The 16,872-nt window shown below is 38.5% G+C and overlaps 2 protein-coding genes across 3 annotated transcripts; both read left to right on the top strand.

Moving 5' to 3' along the window:
* The first annotated feature begins 5,555 nt into the window (after positions 1-5,555).
* On the top strand, positions 5,556-9,463 carry LOC127753971 (disease resistance protein RGA4-like). 2 transcript variants are annotated; one of them, XR_008012735.1, is made up of 3 exons: positions 5,556-6,541; positions 6,844-9,060; positions 9,176-9,463. XR_008012735.1 is itself a non-coding variant. In XM_052279419.1 (2 exons), the coding sequence occupies exons 1-2, from the start codon at positions 5,703-5,705 to the stop codon at positions 8,999-9,001; spliced, it is 2,997 nt and encodes a 998-aa protein (XP_052135379.1). In that variant the 5' UTR covers positions 5,556-5,702; the 3' UTR covers positions 9,002-9,068. The 2 variants fall into 2 exon arrangements, 1 of the variants encoding a protein (XP_052135379.1); XM_052279419.1 differs by lacking the exon at positions 9,176-9,463 and having other exon boundaries at positions 6,844-9,068.
* A 1,594-nt stretch (positions 9,464-11,057) lies between these two features.
* LOC127755881 (disease resistance protein RGA5-like) lies at positions 11,058-16,791 on the top strand. Its single transcript, XM_052281496.1, has 6 exons — positions 11,058-11,905; positions 13,346-13,416; positions 13,639-14,388; positions 14,419-15,535; positions 16,501-16,576; positions 16,690-16,791. The coding sequence occupies exons 1-6, from the start codon at positions 11,058-11,060 to the stop codon at positions 16,789-16,791; spliced, it is 2,964 nt and encodes a 987-aa protein (XP_052137456.1).
* Positions 16,792-16,872: the final 81 nt, after the last annotated feature.

Genomic DNA, 16,872 nt, shown 5'->3' with positions numbered 1-16,872 from the left:
TTTGCCGGCTACTTAAAAGGAACAGGGAAGAAAAAAATGGAACCTAACCTGAAGAAGTATATATGCATTGTAGAACTATAAGGCTTATGTTATTGCATCCATACTTTGGTTAAGTGATTATGCATGCTTTCGCTCATAAACTTTGCCACGTGGCCACATGGTAGCAGCACTTTGTACTACTCCACTCCAAAAAAGATAGAACTTTTGGTAGAAAAATTGGTTGCATGTGTTTAGAATTGTGATGCCAAGCGAAAATATTATCTCTCTATATAAGTGGTTGATACTATACTGTTTTAGCTGTACTAACATTACTATTAAAACTTTCTACTACCTTTGTCCCAAAATGTAAAAACTTCTTGCCCTATATCTTGAAAGGTATGTTTAGGTACACTGCTCAAAATTGCGATATATTTTGGGACGGAGGTAGTATACTTTTTTTTTAGGTTTACCGATGTCACTAACCGCACGTAACGGAGGATTGTTGTTGACTAGGGCACTTGCATGTTGCACTTAAAAAACATCATTTTCTATCTGTTCATTTTAGCTTTGCATATGTTTAATATGGACCACCAGTAGGCATTTAGGTCTTATGTTTTTAGCATCCAATAGTCCTATGTGATTCTAGCGTATAGAGAAAAAAAGGGGTAGCATTGAAACCTCTGTAAACTCATTGTAATTGACATGTAATTTGCCCCTTTTTTCTATTTATTCAAACTTCCGATACCTTTTGGTTTTCTCCTTTAGCCCATACGCTATATTTTTTTATGTGCAATTTTTTTTATAAGGGTAGTTTATGGGATATAGACGAAAAATAAACCAATGCTATGGGTGAATAGTATATGCATATTATTCCTCAAACATATTGGACTTCAATTGATTCGGGCGGCGCAGCGTAGCGCGCTTCTATTGCTAGTAAAAACTATTGAGGCTGTGTTTAGACCGTGTTTAGTTCCAAAATAATTCTTCAAACTTCTAACTTCTCCATCACATCAAAATTTTCCTACACACATAAACTTCCAACTTTTTCGTCACATCGTTCCAATGTCAACCAAACTTCCAATTTTAGTGGGAACTAAACACAGCCTTAGTTCCACGCTAAAATTGGAAGTTTGATTAAAATTGAAAGTTTGAAGAAAAAAGTTGGAAAGTTTAAAGAAAAAGTTTGACTAAACACGGTCTAAACACAGCCTCAATAGTTTTTACTAGCAATAGAAAAAGTTTAAAGAAAAAGTTGGGAACTAAACCAGATCCGATGTGATTATATCAATCAGGAATCGGTGAAAGCGTATACGAAAAGGGTTGGGTTAGGTTTATGCAGTTTGTATTTGTTTAGGCGAAAAGGGTTGGGTTAGGTTTATGCAGTTTGTATTTGTTTGTGGCTGTGTTTAGATCCAAAGTTTGGATCTAAACTTCAGTCCTTTTCCATCGCATCAACCTGTTATACACACATAACTTTTCAATCACATCATCTCCAATTTCAACTAAAATCCAAACTTTGCGCTGAACTAAACACAGCCACTTGTGTTTAGATCCAAAGTTTGGATCTAAACTTCAGTCGTTTTCCATCACATCAACCTATCATACACACACAACTTTTCAGTCACACCATCTCCAATTTCAACTAAAATCTAAACTTTACGCTGAACTAAACACAGCCCAATTGTTGTTGTAATCCGTGTGTCTGACAAGTTGTCTTGTGCCTTCCTGTTTCTGACTTTGCAGTACTGTATTGTTTGTCCGGTTTGGTATGTGAAACCGGGTGCGAGCTTCTAAAATTTAGGCCCTGTTTAGATCCTGGTAAAATTTTACACTCTGGTAAATCAAATATTTAGACACATATATAAAGTATTAAATATATATATATATAAAATAACTAATTACACATATTGCGTATAAATTGCGAGATGAATCTTTTAAAACTAAATGCGCCATGTGTGGTGCTTCAGTACATATTTGCTAATGATGGATTAATTAGGTTTAATAAATTCGTCCTGTGGTTTACAGGCGGATTCTGTAATTTGTTTTGTTATTAGATTATGTTTAATACTTTAAATATGTGTCCGTATATCCGATGTGACACGCTAAAACTTTACACCCCTGGATCTAAACACAGCTTTAGGCCTTGTTTAGGACTCGTTTAGTTGGAGAAAATTTTTGAGTTTGGTTGTCACATCGAATATACGGATACACATTTAAAGTATTAAACATAGTCTAATAACAAAAACAAATTATAGATTTCGTCAGGGAACTGCGAGACGAATTTATTAAGCCTAATTAATCCGTTATTAGCAAATGTTTACTGTAGCACCACATTGTCAAATCATGGTGCAATTAGGTTTAAAAGATTCGTCTCGCAATTTACACGCAATCTGTGTAATTGGTTTTTTCCTACATTTAAAACTCCATGCATGTGCCCAAACATTCGATGTGGCAGCATTAAAATTTTTGTTTTAGAAAATAAACAGGGCCTTATACTCCCTCCGTCCCAAAATATAACAACTTTTAGTCCATAAGGTTTGTCCTAAAATATAACAATTTCTTCACCAACATTCTCTTCTCAACCAATCACAACCCTCCACCATCCAATTTTCTTACCTACCTTCACTTCACAACCAATTACAACATTCTCCAATTAAATTTTACCTACTTTCTTAATACATGTGTCCAATCCTAAAAATTCTTATATTCTGGGATGGAGGGAGTACTATACATTAAATCTCAGCCATTAAAATTTAGATATGTTGAGATCTGATGGCTAATATTTTTCTTTCTTCTGTGATTAATGTGGTAATTCCTAAAACTTCATAGCGAACATGTGTCTTTGTTTCAAGCTGTCTTAATAATATAATAGATAGATAGATTGTTCAGCGGATATTAATGTTGAGAAGTTTGAGTAAAGAAACACTACTTGTGATGGGAATGGATTCTAATCCCTCGAGGGTTTATCCCTTTTTACCTTTTTCTTCTAAATTTAATGTAAATGGTTGTAAAAGATTTGATAATGTGGAGTATAGTGACATCTAGCCATTCACCAAAAATCAAGTCAAAATTCAATACGAGTGAAAATGGAACGGATTCGGACAGATAGTGGTCATACCCTATCTTGAACCATATTTTTTAGTGGGATCGAAGCAGGTGCGAATAGTGTGTGGATGCAAAGCAGGTTGTTTTGAATGTCGGAAATGGTGTGGACCCAGTTGTGTATGCAATAAATATAACATCGAGTTTGCAATGCAAGGGCAACAATATAATAATCAATGAACAATCCATCGCTACAATTATATGCTTAAGTGCTAAATAACATGAATACATGATGTCCATAAATATAAAAATGCAGTTAAGCAAGTGTGAGATGATACGATGAAAGCCTTAGACTAAGGAATCTAGGTTAATTGATGAATTAGACCATTGGACAGGCCAACTCATGTTATATGCAACAGATCGAGTGGTTACATGGATTGATAATTTCGGATTATCTGGCAAATGGCCTATTGGTCCAATAAAAATGTCGATAATTCACATTCGCCGGATTATAGGAATACCATATCTGCATCCGAATTCGTATCTTACTATCCACTGGATATCTAAAAACCCATAGCATATCCTTTTTTCGGACGGATTCAGAGCAGATCGGATCAGATATTACCCAATCCATTTTCACCCCTAAAATTCAACCTACATATTGAGGAAAAAAAAGGAGACAAATTCTGGTCTAAATAGTACCACTACTATTTATACCGGAACATTTTTATATGGAAATGTATAAAGCTTGGATCTAAGATTTTGTAGAATAGAATATACATGTTGTATGAATATGAATGTTGTCAAATTTTTTGAGAATTTTTCAGACTATTTAGATGGTTAAAATGAGGTAACATCTCCTTGAGAATCCAAAAGAGTTTCCACTTGTAACGGAATATATCCACTTGCTTTGTAGTCGTTCCTTTGCTTAGGCACTGTTGACCATTTTCAGCTTGGATCATCAATAACTGTGAAACAATTCATTTGTGATTAATAGAAGTTGTATAGCATATTTATGACCTTTGATATATCATACTACCTTTGATTTTTTTTTGTCAAACTTCTTTTATAATCAAGTTTGTAAAAAAAAAGTAATATTATGAATAAAAAAACATATTATCAAAATATATTCAATATTCAATGTAAATTTTAATGAAACTAATTTAGGCTCTGTTTGCAAGAGCCGGTTCCCAACTCCTTGCTCTCGTTTTCCGCGCGCACGCTATTCAAACTGTTAAACGGTGTGTTTTTTGCAAAAAGTTATATTGATCCATTTTTTAAAAAAAATAACAAATAGTTAATTAATCACGTGCGCTAATAGACTGCTTCATTTTCCGTATTTACTATTAGGGTTGGGAAACTGTTCTTGTGAATAGACCCTTAGTGTTGTAGATGCTGTTTATTATTTTACATACTTATCAATGCAAAGAACTTTAACTAAGAAAAAAAATCAAATGACTTATAATATAAAACGGAGGGGTATTTTGAAGTATATACGAGCTATTAAAGTAAATAAATAAATAAATAGTATTCGGTGATAAGTAAGTATTTGAAATTGAGTGGGAGGAGTACAACCCTGTGTAGTTCGTAGGCAAAAATTTTACACCCTATCACATCGAACGTTTGGACACATGTATGAAGTATTAAACATAGACAAAAAAAATAACTAATTACACAGTTTGGTGTAAATTGTGAGACGGATTTTTAAGCCTAATTAGTCCATGATTTGATAATGTGGTGCTACAGTAAACATTTGCTAATGATGGATTAAATAGGCTTAATAAATTCGTCTCGCAGTTTACAGGCGGAATCTGTAATTTGTTTTGTTTTGGTATTAGTCTATATTTAATACTTCAAATGTGTGTCCATATATCCGATGTGATACGCCAAAACTTTACACCCTTAGACTAAAATGTGTGCCTGGCCCTGTTTGGTCCATATGTTTGGTTCACAGGGACTAAATTTTAGTTCCTGTCACATCGGATGTTTGACGCTAATTTAGAGTATTAAACATAGATTAATTACAAAATCCATTCCATAATCTTAGACTAATTTGCGAGATGAATCTATTAAGCCTAATTAATCTATGATTAGCCTATGTGATACTACCGTAAACATTTGCTAATTATAGATTAATTAGGCTTAAAAAATTCGTCTCGCGGATTAGCTCTCATTTATGAAATTAGTTTTTTATTAATCTATTTTTAATACTCCAAATCGCTCAGTTCTTTTCTCATGATGATAAAAATTTTAATTCGGTTTTCGTTAGCACGCTTTTCAAACTACGAAGCGGTGCACTTTGTATGAAAACTTTCTATATAAAAGTTGCTTTAAAATATAAAATATATCTATTTTTCAAATTTGTAGTAATTAAAACACAATTAATCATGCGCTAATACCTTCCTAGTTTTTGTGTGCCCACTTTTAATCTTCATCCTGATGAGAAGATTCGAACGCAGCCGTACGTATACACATACATCCGATGTGATAGAACTACAAAATTTAGCCCACCCAAACATCTAATTTTAGCCAAGATTGGGGGTATCCACGCATCATATACACGAGACTGGTGGGTTGTTGACTTGTGGAAGACTTGGAGGGTGCTTGCTCGCAGCTGCTTCTCCCTCAGCCAATCTGTCTGATCCAGCAAAGTAATCGTATCGAGAGGCACGCCGACGTCCATGGCGTCTGCGGCGGCGAGCGCTTTCTTGGAGGCGGTCATGGGGAAGCTGTTCATGGTGCTGGACAAGGAGTACAACAAGCACAAGGCCCTCGAGCAAGAGGTCGCCTCCCTCCAGCAGGAGTTCCGCATGGTCGCCGCCGCCATGGACGACCAGCTCCTCTCCATGGGGAGGAGCGACGCCCACGCCCGCACGGCCGTCGCGCGGCTGCACGCCGAGGAGATGCTCGACCTCGAGCACGACATCGAGGACTGCGTCGACCGCTTCACGCACCTCCTCACCTGCAGCCACAGCAACCCCAGCGGAAGAACATCCCTGGTTTGCCGAGTCAAGAACGAGGTCAAGAAGGTCCAGAGCCGCTCGAGCTTCAGTGAAGAGATCCAGAAGCTGAGGAGGCGCCTCAGCGAAGCGCAGCAGCGGGTCATCAGCAACATCATCAATCCGAATCCGCCGCCTATTGGATTCGAGCCGAGGTCGTCGTCATCGACTCCGGCTCGCGCCGCGTGCGGTCCTCCGGTGGGCATCGGGGAGCCCATGGAGGAGGTCCTCTCGCTGCTAGACGAAGTGGAGGGCGAGCCGGAGCAGGTGAGGGTCATCTCCATCGTGGGGTTCGGTGGATTGGGGAAGACCACCCTCGTCAAGGCGGTCTACGATGACCCTCGCACAAAGGAGAAATTCTACCACCGTGCGTGGATCGCCGCCGTTGGCTCGCCGGAGACGAGCGACTGGATGAGGGGGATCCTGCGTGATGTACTCCGGCAAGTGCGTCCCGGTGACGCCATGGATGTGGATGGCCAGCATCTCGAAGCCTCGCTCAGAGAGTACCTCAAGGACAAGAGGTAATTGCGCCTCATTTTTTTTTTCTCAATGATTTTACTGTAAGTACTAGTATTAGGAGGTATTAGGCGAAAAGTAACTCGAGGTATCGGTACCTCACGGTACCAAATCGTTTCCGAGCGTTAGATCTAGCTAGACAAGATGGGCATTGTTAGACCCAACGATCGAAAACGATTTTGCACCGTAAGGTACCAGTCTCTCGAGGTACTTTTCGGTAGACCGGAGCAAATCTCTAACTAATGACTATTACATTAGCAGGATTTGTGATTTATTTGCTTATCATTTGTACATTTTTGTCTGTTAGGTATTTGATTGTCATCGATGACATAGATGTGGATCAACTTAGAATCATAGAGTCGATCTTTCCAGACAATGGTACAGGCAGCAGGATAATAGTGACGACAGATAATCAGCAAGTAGCTAATACGTGCAGCCATGGCAACGGTTATGTGTACCAAATGAAGACCCTTGGCAAAGAGGACTCCAAGAAACTAGCATTTTCAGGGCTCAGATCAGTTGAACCGGGGCAAGGTCCAGCATCATTATTAGCGAAATGTGATGGCCTTCCTCTGGCTCTGGTTAGTGTCTCTGATTATCTGAAGAGCTCAAGTGAGCCCACAGGAGAGCTGTGTGCAGAGCTGTGCCTCAACCTTGGTTCTGATCTGAAAGAGGATGGCCATTACAGCTTTGCACAACTCAGGAAGGTGCTCCTTGACAACTATGACAGTTTTTCTGGCTATACTCTGAGCTGCTTGCTGTATCTTGGTATATTCCCAAACAATCGTCCTCTCAAGAAGAAAGTTGTAATCAGGCGGTGGTTAGCAGAAGGATATGCACGGAGCGATGACCCTCGTCGTAGCGAAGAGTACACTGCAGATAAGAATTTCAGAAAGCTTATTGACCGGAATATCATTCAGCCTGTTGACACGAGGAACAATTCTGAAGTGAAGACATGCAAAACTCATGGAATCATGCACGAGTTTTTGCTGAACAAGTCCTTGGCCCAGAGATTCATCGGGACATCATTGCATGATCATCCAAGAGTTGGAATCAATACTAGCAATGCGCGCCACCTTTCTGTCGATGCTGCTAAACAGACAGAATGCGTGGCATCTGACGAAGAATTATCTCGAGTCCGATCTCTGACAATCTTTGGGGATGCAGGTGATACAATTTCTTGTCTTCGCAAGTGCAAGCTTCTACGAGTCTTGGATCTACAAGAATGCAATGGTTTGAATGACGATCATCTGAAACACATGTATGAACTGTGGCATCTGAAATACCTGAGCCTTGGGGGCTATATCAATGAGCTTCCAAGGAGTATTCAAGGGCTGCATTGTTTAGAGACACTGGATTTAAGGAGAACGGAGATCAAGTTTTTGCCCATTGAAGCTATAATGCTGCCCCACTTAGCTCACTTGTTTGGAAAGTTCATGCTTCACAAAGATGATCTAAAAAATGCGAAGAAGATGAGTAAACTACAAAAATTCTTTTCATCAAATAAGAGCAACTTGAAAACTTTAGCAGGATTTATCACTGAAGAAGGAAAGGAATTTCTGCAACTTATTGGTCATATGAAAAAACTGAGGAAGGTTAAGATATGGTGCAAGCATGTTGAAGGTAGCAGTAATTACATTGCTGATCTTTCAAAGGCCATTCAGGAATTTACCAAGACTCCCATTGACATGGACCGAGTCCGTTTTCTCTCACTTGATTCCGAAGAATGCTCTGAAAATTTCCTGAGTTCGATTCATTTGGAGCCATGCTCTGAAGATTACAAATATACTCTGAAGTCGCTGAAGCTACATGGCAACTTACTCCAGTTGCCCCTGTTTGTTACCTTGCTGTCAGGTCTCATTGAGCTGTGCATTTCATCAGCTACACTGACACAAGAGCATCTGTCAGCACTGACCAATCTGAACAGCCTGCTTTACCTCAAATTGGTTGCAGACAAGCTCGAGAATTTCGAGATTAAACTAGGAGCATTTCTGAGCCTGCGGCGCCTATGCTTTGTGGTGAAAAATGCGGCTTCAGCACTACCAAAGTTCGAGCAAGGAGCTATGCCAAACCTTGTTTCACTCCAGCTGCTCTGTCAAGGACTAGTCGGTCTTTCTGGTATCGAGATCAGACACCTGAAACACCTCAAGGAAGTCACGATTGACTCTAGAGTGACTGCGCAAACAAGGCAAGATTGGGAACAGGCTGCAAAGAACCACCCAAACAGGCCTAGAGTTTTGTTGCTCGGAGAGGTTCATTCGGTGGAAAGCGAGGAACCGGGAAGACCAATGGAGAAGAGGAGAATTTGTGTAGGCCAGACAAGTTCAGAAGATGAACGGGATTCTAGCCTTAAGAGGATGAGACTTTCAGATCCTTCTTCTTCACGGCTTCAGGTGATCGGCCATCCGCATCCGGTGGTGGTAACGGCCACCGAAGCAGCATCCCAGCCTTCCATGGCAAATTAATCTCTAGCACATTTATACAATTTCGGCAGATGGACTTCAATAAGGATTACAATATTAAGGTGTAGAATTGACTTTTTGCATAGTTACATATATGATGTATCCTATATATCGAGATACCCAAATTATGAACTGTTTTTTGTGTAAAAAACACCAAATCTTGCCTTGTTTGCGCAGTCACTCTAGAGGAGATTAGACGGTCCATGCTAGCTCACTACGGTGAAAGAAGGGCTCTTACGGTTCACCACATTAGGCGATTCAAGATCTGAAGCATGAATAATGCCGAGATCAACAATTTCTGGATCGTGGAAACAAGCCGTACATATTGATGCATTGCATCAGGAAGAACGTACGTCATGATCTATTTTTGAACCGCTACAATCTCATGGGCTAGTAGTCCAATGTCATCTATATTTCTTCGATGCAATAAGACAACCCAACCAATAGATAAATATATTATTCAGATTAACCGGGAAAGTATTAATTTTGATCTCTTCAGGGGATGTCCCCTTGTTTGCTTAAAAACTATCCGAACGGTTATGAAAAGTTTTAGAAAAAATTAAAAACACTCATACAATATATCTATACAACTCTATAAAATTTTAGGTCCAAACTCAACTCACACGTTGAGATATAAAAAAGACAAATTTAGCATATGAGTAGTAGCTGTACTGCTCACATCTGAATTTGTAAAAAAAAAAAATGTTTCTCGATATGTAGGTTGAATTTGAACTTGATTTTTAGTGGACCATAGATATCACCGTACTCTACATTGTAAATTGAAATTTGGAAAGAAAATGTATAAAGGGGATGTCCCCAATATGGATTAGAATCCACTCCCAGATCAACCACCTCAAATTCATTATGAACAATCAATGCGTAGTCAATAATAAGGAAGAAAGTTGGCACTAATATGAAGATTATGTACTGAAAAAATATTTTCAAGATTAAGATGGGCCGCATTTTTTTTTCTTTTTTTTGGGGGAGGGTACTTGACTTCGATGTATCACTGCCGTCAAACGGACTATATAACAGTAACAATATAATACTGGTTCGTGGCACGGAACAACAATATTGTCTCGTTGTAGGTTTGTGCTAGTAGCTGGTAATGATAGTGTTGTATCAAATAAAATATAATCTTAACTTATAATTTTACATATTTATACTAAATTTTTGAATAAATTGAATGGTTAAACATTATGGAAAAGTCAATGGCGTTATACATTTTGAAAAGGAGGTACTCTCTTCGTCCCCAAATAAGTGCAGTTTTGCACTGTTCATATCCAACATTTGACCATTCATCTTATTTGAAATTTTTTTATGATTAATATTTTTATTGTTATTAGATGATAAAATATGAATAGTATTTTATGTGTGATTAATCTTTTATAATTTTTTTAAATAATACGAATGGTCAAACGTTGGACACGGATATCCATGGCTGCACTTATTTTAGGAGTGATGTAGCAGTATATAATAACATTGACATGGTCAGAGTTGCTACGTATTAATCTATCGACAGGGAGATGGAAATTATGGATACTCTCTGACAGCAATAGTTCACATGGCCTAGTTGACATTAATTGGTATTATCTCTAGCGTGAGACTGTGAGAGCAACTTGAATATAACGAACGAGTGGTATATATATAGACCATATCCATGAATTTAATTACCAACTGCAATGGCGTATTCGAGTGATGTATACCAAAGGACAGACAATGTGGAAGAAAGGAAAGGAGTGACGATCGACCTTGGGAATTAGGAAATGAAGCAAAGTGGGGAACAGATCTGTCCTATTTGCCTTACCACCCCATTTGTGCGCGCGGAGAGCTTGAGACATCTCTCATCCTTCTCTTCGTCAACTTGTATGATCAATTTTGTTCTTTTGTAGGATCAATGTTGTTGTATTACTCTCTCATTAATTCACCATCGTTGTTTCTTTGTGATCTAATACGCGGACCTGGCTAATCTCTGTATTGCACTTTTAATTTGTCTTCAGAGAATCGAAGATATCAAATGGAGGAGGAGGTTCTGTCGACCTGTGGCTTGTGGGGCGCCATGCCGAGCCTCCCCGGTAGGCTCGAGGGGCTTCTGCGTCGTCACGGCAACATCCTGCCCAACGGGGCAGAAGACGAGTTACCACTCATCAAGCAGGATGTCGAGAAGATAATCTCCATTATTCTCCATGGATACAGCAAGCCAAAACTGGAGGACAATGCCATGGTGGTGAGGTGCTGGATGAAGGAGGTGCGAGAGCTGTCCTACGACATCGAGGACTGCATCGACCACTATGAGCATGCCATGGCCAACTCTCGAAGCGGATTTAATGATAATATTCGCCGCCGTAAGTTCAACCGGCGGCATGGGAACAAGCTGCCACCTTGGGTTCAAGAGAAGCTGAAGCAGCGGCTATGGATGGCCAACAAGATGAGAGAGTTCAGCACACGCGCGCAGGAGGCGCTTCAACGCCATGCCATGTACAGCAACCATGGCGTAGCCACCACCGCTGCCATTGCTTCTACTAACACCTGTGGTATCGATGTATCTTCTAGCTCTTCTTTGCGTCCTGTGCGGTGCGAGGAACGTGCCGAGGACGTCCTTGTTGGGGTTGACTCCGCCATGAACAAGCTCGAGGACTATCTGTCTGGACACGCAGGAGAGGAGAAGCTCAGGGTGTTGTCTATTGTTGGATTTGGAGGAATCGGGAAGACCACTCTTGCCAACGAGCTGTACAGCAAAATTGGACGGCAATTTGAGTGCCGGGCATTTGTGCGGGCATCCCAGAAGCCTGATATGAGGAGGATCCTCACCAGCATTCTCTCGCAGCTTCGGCCGCACCAGCCACCTGACCATCGGAAGGTGCATAGCCTAATTTCCAGTATCAGGGCCCATCTGCAAGATAAGAGGTATAGTACATTTTCAGCAAAATTTACAGAAACACTGTGCCATGAGCGTGAATTAAATATACCAATAGACTACGAGTAAATTCCCTATATACCCCTAAAAACTCACTCAATCCCTTTCATACCCCTTAAATTTATTCGATCCATTCTATACCTCTGAAATTTCAACTTGATCCCTTTCATGCCCCTACCTACCGTTATATTTTCCTTCATTTCACTATTGCATTTGGTTGCAAATGTCATTTTTGCCTTTAATGCTTTAGGTTTGAATATAGTCTTGAAAAACGATTGAAAATTTTGTTTGAGTGCATAATATGTGTATTTTATGAAACTAATAAGACTAAATATTTAGTGCAGAAAATTTTGACATAAGTTTTGAAAATGAAACAAATGTAATAAATTAAAATATTTATTCGAAATTTTAATAGGACAATGGATTTTTTTTATCGAGAGCATTCCTAAAAATATTATTGGGAGCATTGTTAGTCCTATATTTATATGAATGCTCGTCAATTTTTTATGACTTTTTTAAAAAATAAATACATATTTTTTATTTCATCATCTAAAAATAAATTTTGTGATAAATAATGCATCGCACAACAAAATCATACCCATAATAGTCTCATGCGACAAACTTTTACATTTTTAATAATGTAATTCATAAATTTCTATGTTCATCCAAAGAGTAAAATGGTCGTTTTTATAGAAATTAGACGGTCAACTGACGGGAGGGATATGGAAGGGATCAAAATCAAATTTCGTGGGTGTATAAGTAAGCAAAATTCAGGGATATAGAAGGGACTAGCTAAAATTTCAAGGGTATAGAAGATATTTTCTCATAGACTATCTATCGGTAAATTGGTTGTAGCTTCTTTTGAAGTCAAGGTCGGAATGAATTTGATTATCTGAAAAAGATCTATCTGTAAATGTGCCAACTATATTTGATTTTCTATCTGATATATAACTTCACTATTTCATACTTTTTTGGGATAAATCAATTAATCTTGTGGAAGTATGTACGACGGGGAAGAAAAAAAATGCAGATGGCCTTTATAATCGGATTTGCTAGAAAATTATCGTGAGTATTTTGCCCCTAAAACTTTTAGATTTGTGACCATCGGATCGCTTTGAGATTTGTGCATCAAAAGAAAAAAATGCTAATTTTTTCACATATGTCACACGTAAGATCCCAGTGTTATCTAACCAAATCATTATTGAATGAAAATTTTAGTAAGTTACATCATAGTTACAATGTAGTTACAGTACAGTTAAAATATAGTTACAATGTAACTACATTTCAGTTATAGTATAGTTACATTTGAAAGTTTTTGACCCAAAAAAACTTGGGACAGTTTTGTAGATACTCCCATAATAATTTGAGGTTTGCATGTTTCCTGCTTGTCTGACACAATGTTAATTGTTTGCCAAAAAATATTTTTGTAGGTACATGGTCGTAATTGATAATTTATGGGATATATCAACCTGGGACATTATGAGATGTGCTTTGCCAGATGGTAATAATTGTAGTAGAATACTGACAACAACAGAAATTGGGGATCTTGCTCTGCAATCATGTGGTTATGATTCTAAGTATGTTTTGACGATGAAACCTCTTGGTGAAGAGGACTCAAGAAAACTATTTTTCAGCACAATTTTTGGCCCTTACCCTAAATGTCCTCCAGGGCTTAGTGAAGTTTCATATGATATTATAAGGAAATGTGGTGGTTTCCCACTAGCTATTGTAACTATTGCCAATTTATTGTCAAGTCGGCTAGGGAAACCAAAGGAATGGGATTATGTAAACAAATCATTGTGCTACAGTTTGGTGACAAATCCTACTTTGGAAGGGATGAAACAAGTACTCAATCTTAGCTACAATAGTCTTCCTCTTCATCTAAAGGCATGCCTGCTGTATCTTACAATATATCAGGAGGATTATCTAATTTGGAAAGATGATTTAGTAAAGCAATGGATAGCTGAAGGTTTTATCTGTACAACAGAAGAGCAAGACAAGGAGGAAATATCAGGGAGTTATTTTGACGAGCTTTTAAACCGAAGAATGATACAACCTGTGCATATTAATGATAATGGAGAAGTTATCTCTTGTGTTGTGCACCACATGGTAATGAAGTTCATTACATACAAGTCCATGGAAGAGAATTTTGTCATATCAATAGATCATTCTCAAACAGCTACAAAATTTGCTGATAAAGTTCGTCGACTGTCTCTTGATGCTGGCCTTACAGAAGATGTAATGCAACCGATAAACATGAGACTTTCACAAGTTCGTACACTTGCCTTCTGGGGGACATCAAAGTTTATGCCTTCCATTGTGGACTTTCGGCTTCTCCAAGTATTAATCCTCCATTTATGGGATGATCATGACAACATCAGTTTAGACCTCACTAGAATTGCAGAACTTTTCCGACTGAAATATTTGAAGGTTACATCCAATGTCATCTTAGAACTGCAAACCCAGATACAAGGTCTAGAATTTTTGGAAACACTCCAAATAGATGCACGAGTAAATGCGGTTCCGTCTGACGTTGTTCAGTTGCGGCGGTTGCTGCATCTCAGTTTTCCTGCTGAAACAAACCTGCCCAATGGGATTGGTCAAATGACATCGCTTCACACACTTGGAAATTTTGATCTCAGCGGTAGCTCAATAGAGAATGTTCAGAGCCTTGGTGAGCTGACCAACCTTCAGGATCTTCGGCTTACCTGTTCTACTGTACAAACTGATAATCTGAAGAACAAACTACAATTATTCCTGGGTTCGGTTCTTTGGAAACTCAGTAACCTCAAGTCTATGATTCTGGTATCTACAGGCCCGTTTCATGAAATTCCTCTCGATGAACCGGGTGATACAAATTCTGCCAATGACACAGGTGCTACAACTACAAGCGTGACAATTTCTAGTGATCATGGCTTAAGCAGTGTGTCCTCACCCCATACCCTTCTTCAGAGGCTTGAGTTTTTGCCGCACAGTTTCATATTCTCTTACCTCCCCAAGTGGATCAGCCAACTCAATAAACTCTGTATTTTAAAGATTGGGGTTAGTGAATTAGTGAGGAACGATGTCTGTGTTCTCTGTGGATTGTCTGTCCTCGCTGTTCTATCGCTGTATATCCATAACAAGCCTGCAGAAAGGATTATCATTGGGAGGACAGGATTCTTGGCTCTCAAATACTTAAAGTTCAAGTGCCGTGTTCCTTGGCTGAAATTTGAGGCGAATGCCATGCCTATTCTCAGGAAGCTCAAGCTATGTTTTAATGTATATGAAGCAGATCAACATGGTACCATACCTGATGGAATTGAGCACTTGTCAGGCCTTAGAGAGGTTTCTGCAAAAATTGGGCTTTCTGGTACTGCGGATGATCTAGATAAACGGTCAGTAGAGTCTGCGTTGAATGATGCCATTAAAATGCATCCAGGACATCCCAGAGTGAACATACAATGTGTAGAATGGGTGTTTAATGGTAAGGAGGATAACAGCTCTGGTAGCCTGCAAAAACAGTACAATACCAGGAAAAGAGGCTCGAAAGAGCAACGAGTTATTCATAAGTCCCAATCGAAAAAACGAGTTCTTCAAAACGACTCCAATGAGGGTTCAAGGGAACGTGTTGACAAAAGGTACGGGGATTTGTCTTCAGTCTATATTAGCTTACATATCCCATTAAGAACTTATTCGGTTAACCCACAAGAAAGGGATTGGAGGGGATTAATTCCACATCTCAAAAGGTATGAAATTATTCCCCTCAATCCCCTCTGGGTGGGATTAACCGAGCAAGACCTAATAGACCATCTTGTATTGTTTTAGCTATTATAACATACTAGTTGGTAGCCCATATAGTCAAACAAAATCGATATTTATATTATATACTTTGTATATATATGTGTAATAAGTAGTTAAAAAACAATTATTTTGTCAATACATAAAAAATAAAATTAGTACTATATAATATTACTGTATTGTTTTCTATTACTACCTATTTCCTTCATCTAATAATTACGAAATTCTGAATAAAATAATGCAAAGTTGTATTTGTCATGAATTGGTTATTAATTTTAATTTTTTTCATGACTAATTATGAAATTTGGGATGACAATATAAAGTTTTATTTGTTTTGAAGACTCGATTATAGTTTTCATGATTTACTACATCTTGAAGTAATTAACAAGTACTGACTTGTACTCACCTTGGTTATATCATTTACGTATACAACAACTACTACGATTGTATAACAAGAACAGGGCAACATAATATATATTTTCTGCCACGAGCAAATTAATCCATTGCTGTATGGCAAAATGGAACATGAGGCCCCTAAACTGTTTTGTTTAATCTAATCAGGCCAAATTACTTATTATATATGTTTACTTAAGTAAGATTGGTATAGGCTACTAATTATGAAAATAATTTAAACTATTATAGCAAGTTTAATCAGGTGTAATTTTTACTACACTGATAAGTATCGGCAAGCTGATAGGAGTATATACTAATAAGTGTACTAGTTGTCCTTTGTGAAAACAAATTGTGGAAATTTCTCTGTTGTCTTCCATTTCCAGCACTTCACTTATATCTCTAATTTTGCCAGAGAAGAGATCTCCATCAGCGAGAGCTCTAGCAGTGACGAGAGCATAATCTCCAGCTTCAGCAACATCGAAACACAGGTGCACTGCTGTACATGTGCTGTCCTTGCAATGGAAAATCAAATATGCTTCAAATTTGTCTCCATATATGTGATTTAAATTCAAACCTTCTGATAGTGCTTCTTTTAATTTAGTTTGACCTATCGAAGTCGTCCGTCAATATGCCCGGCATGGATGGCCTCGTCAAAATACTGTATCCACGGAGCATCGACGAGCGGGTCAGTTCCTGCTTTTAGTTCAATTTCTTCATTACCAGAGTGACTCTGATTTTTTTTTTTTTGGCGTGATGTGCATATATACGGAAATCATCGTTTTTC

This window comes from Oryza glaberrima, chromosome 11 (genome assembly GCF_000147395.1).
Source record: "Oryza glaberrima chromosome 11, OglaRS2, whole genome shotgun sequence".
Taxonomy (NCBI): domain Eukaryota; kingdom Viridiplantae; phylum Streptophyta; class Magnoliopsida; order Poales; family Poaceae; genus Oryza; species Oryza glaberrima.
Note: the sequence above shows the minus strand (reverse complement) of the source record. Positions and strands in the feature narration are given on the sequence as shown.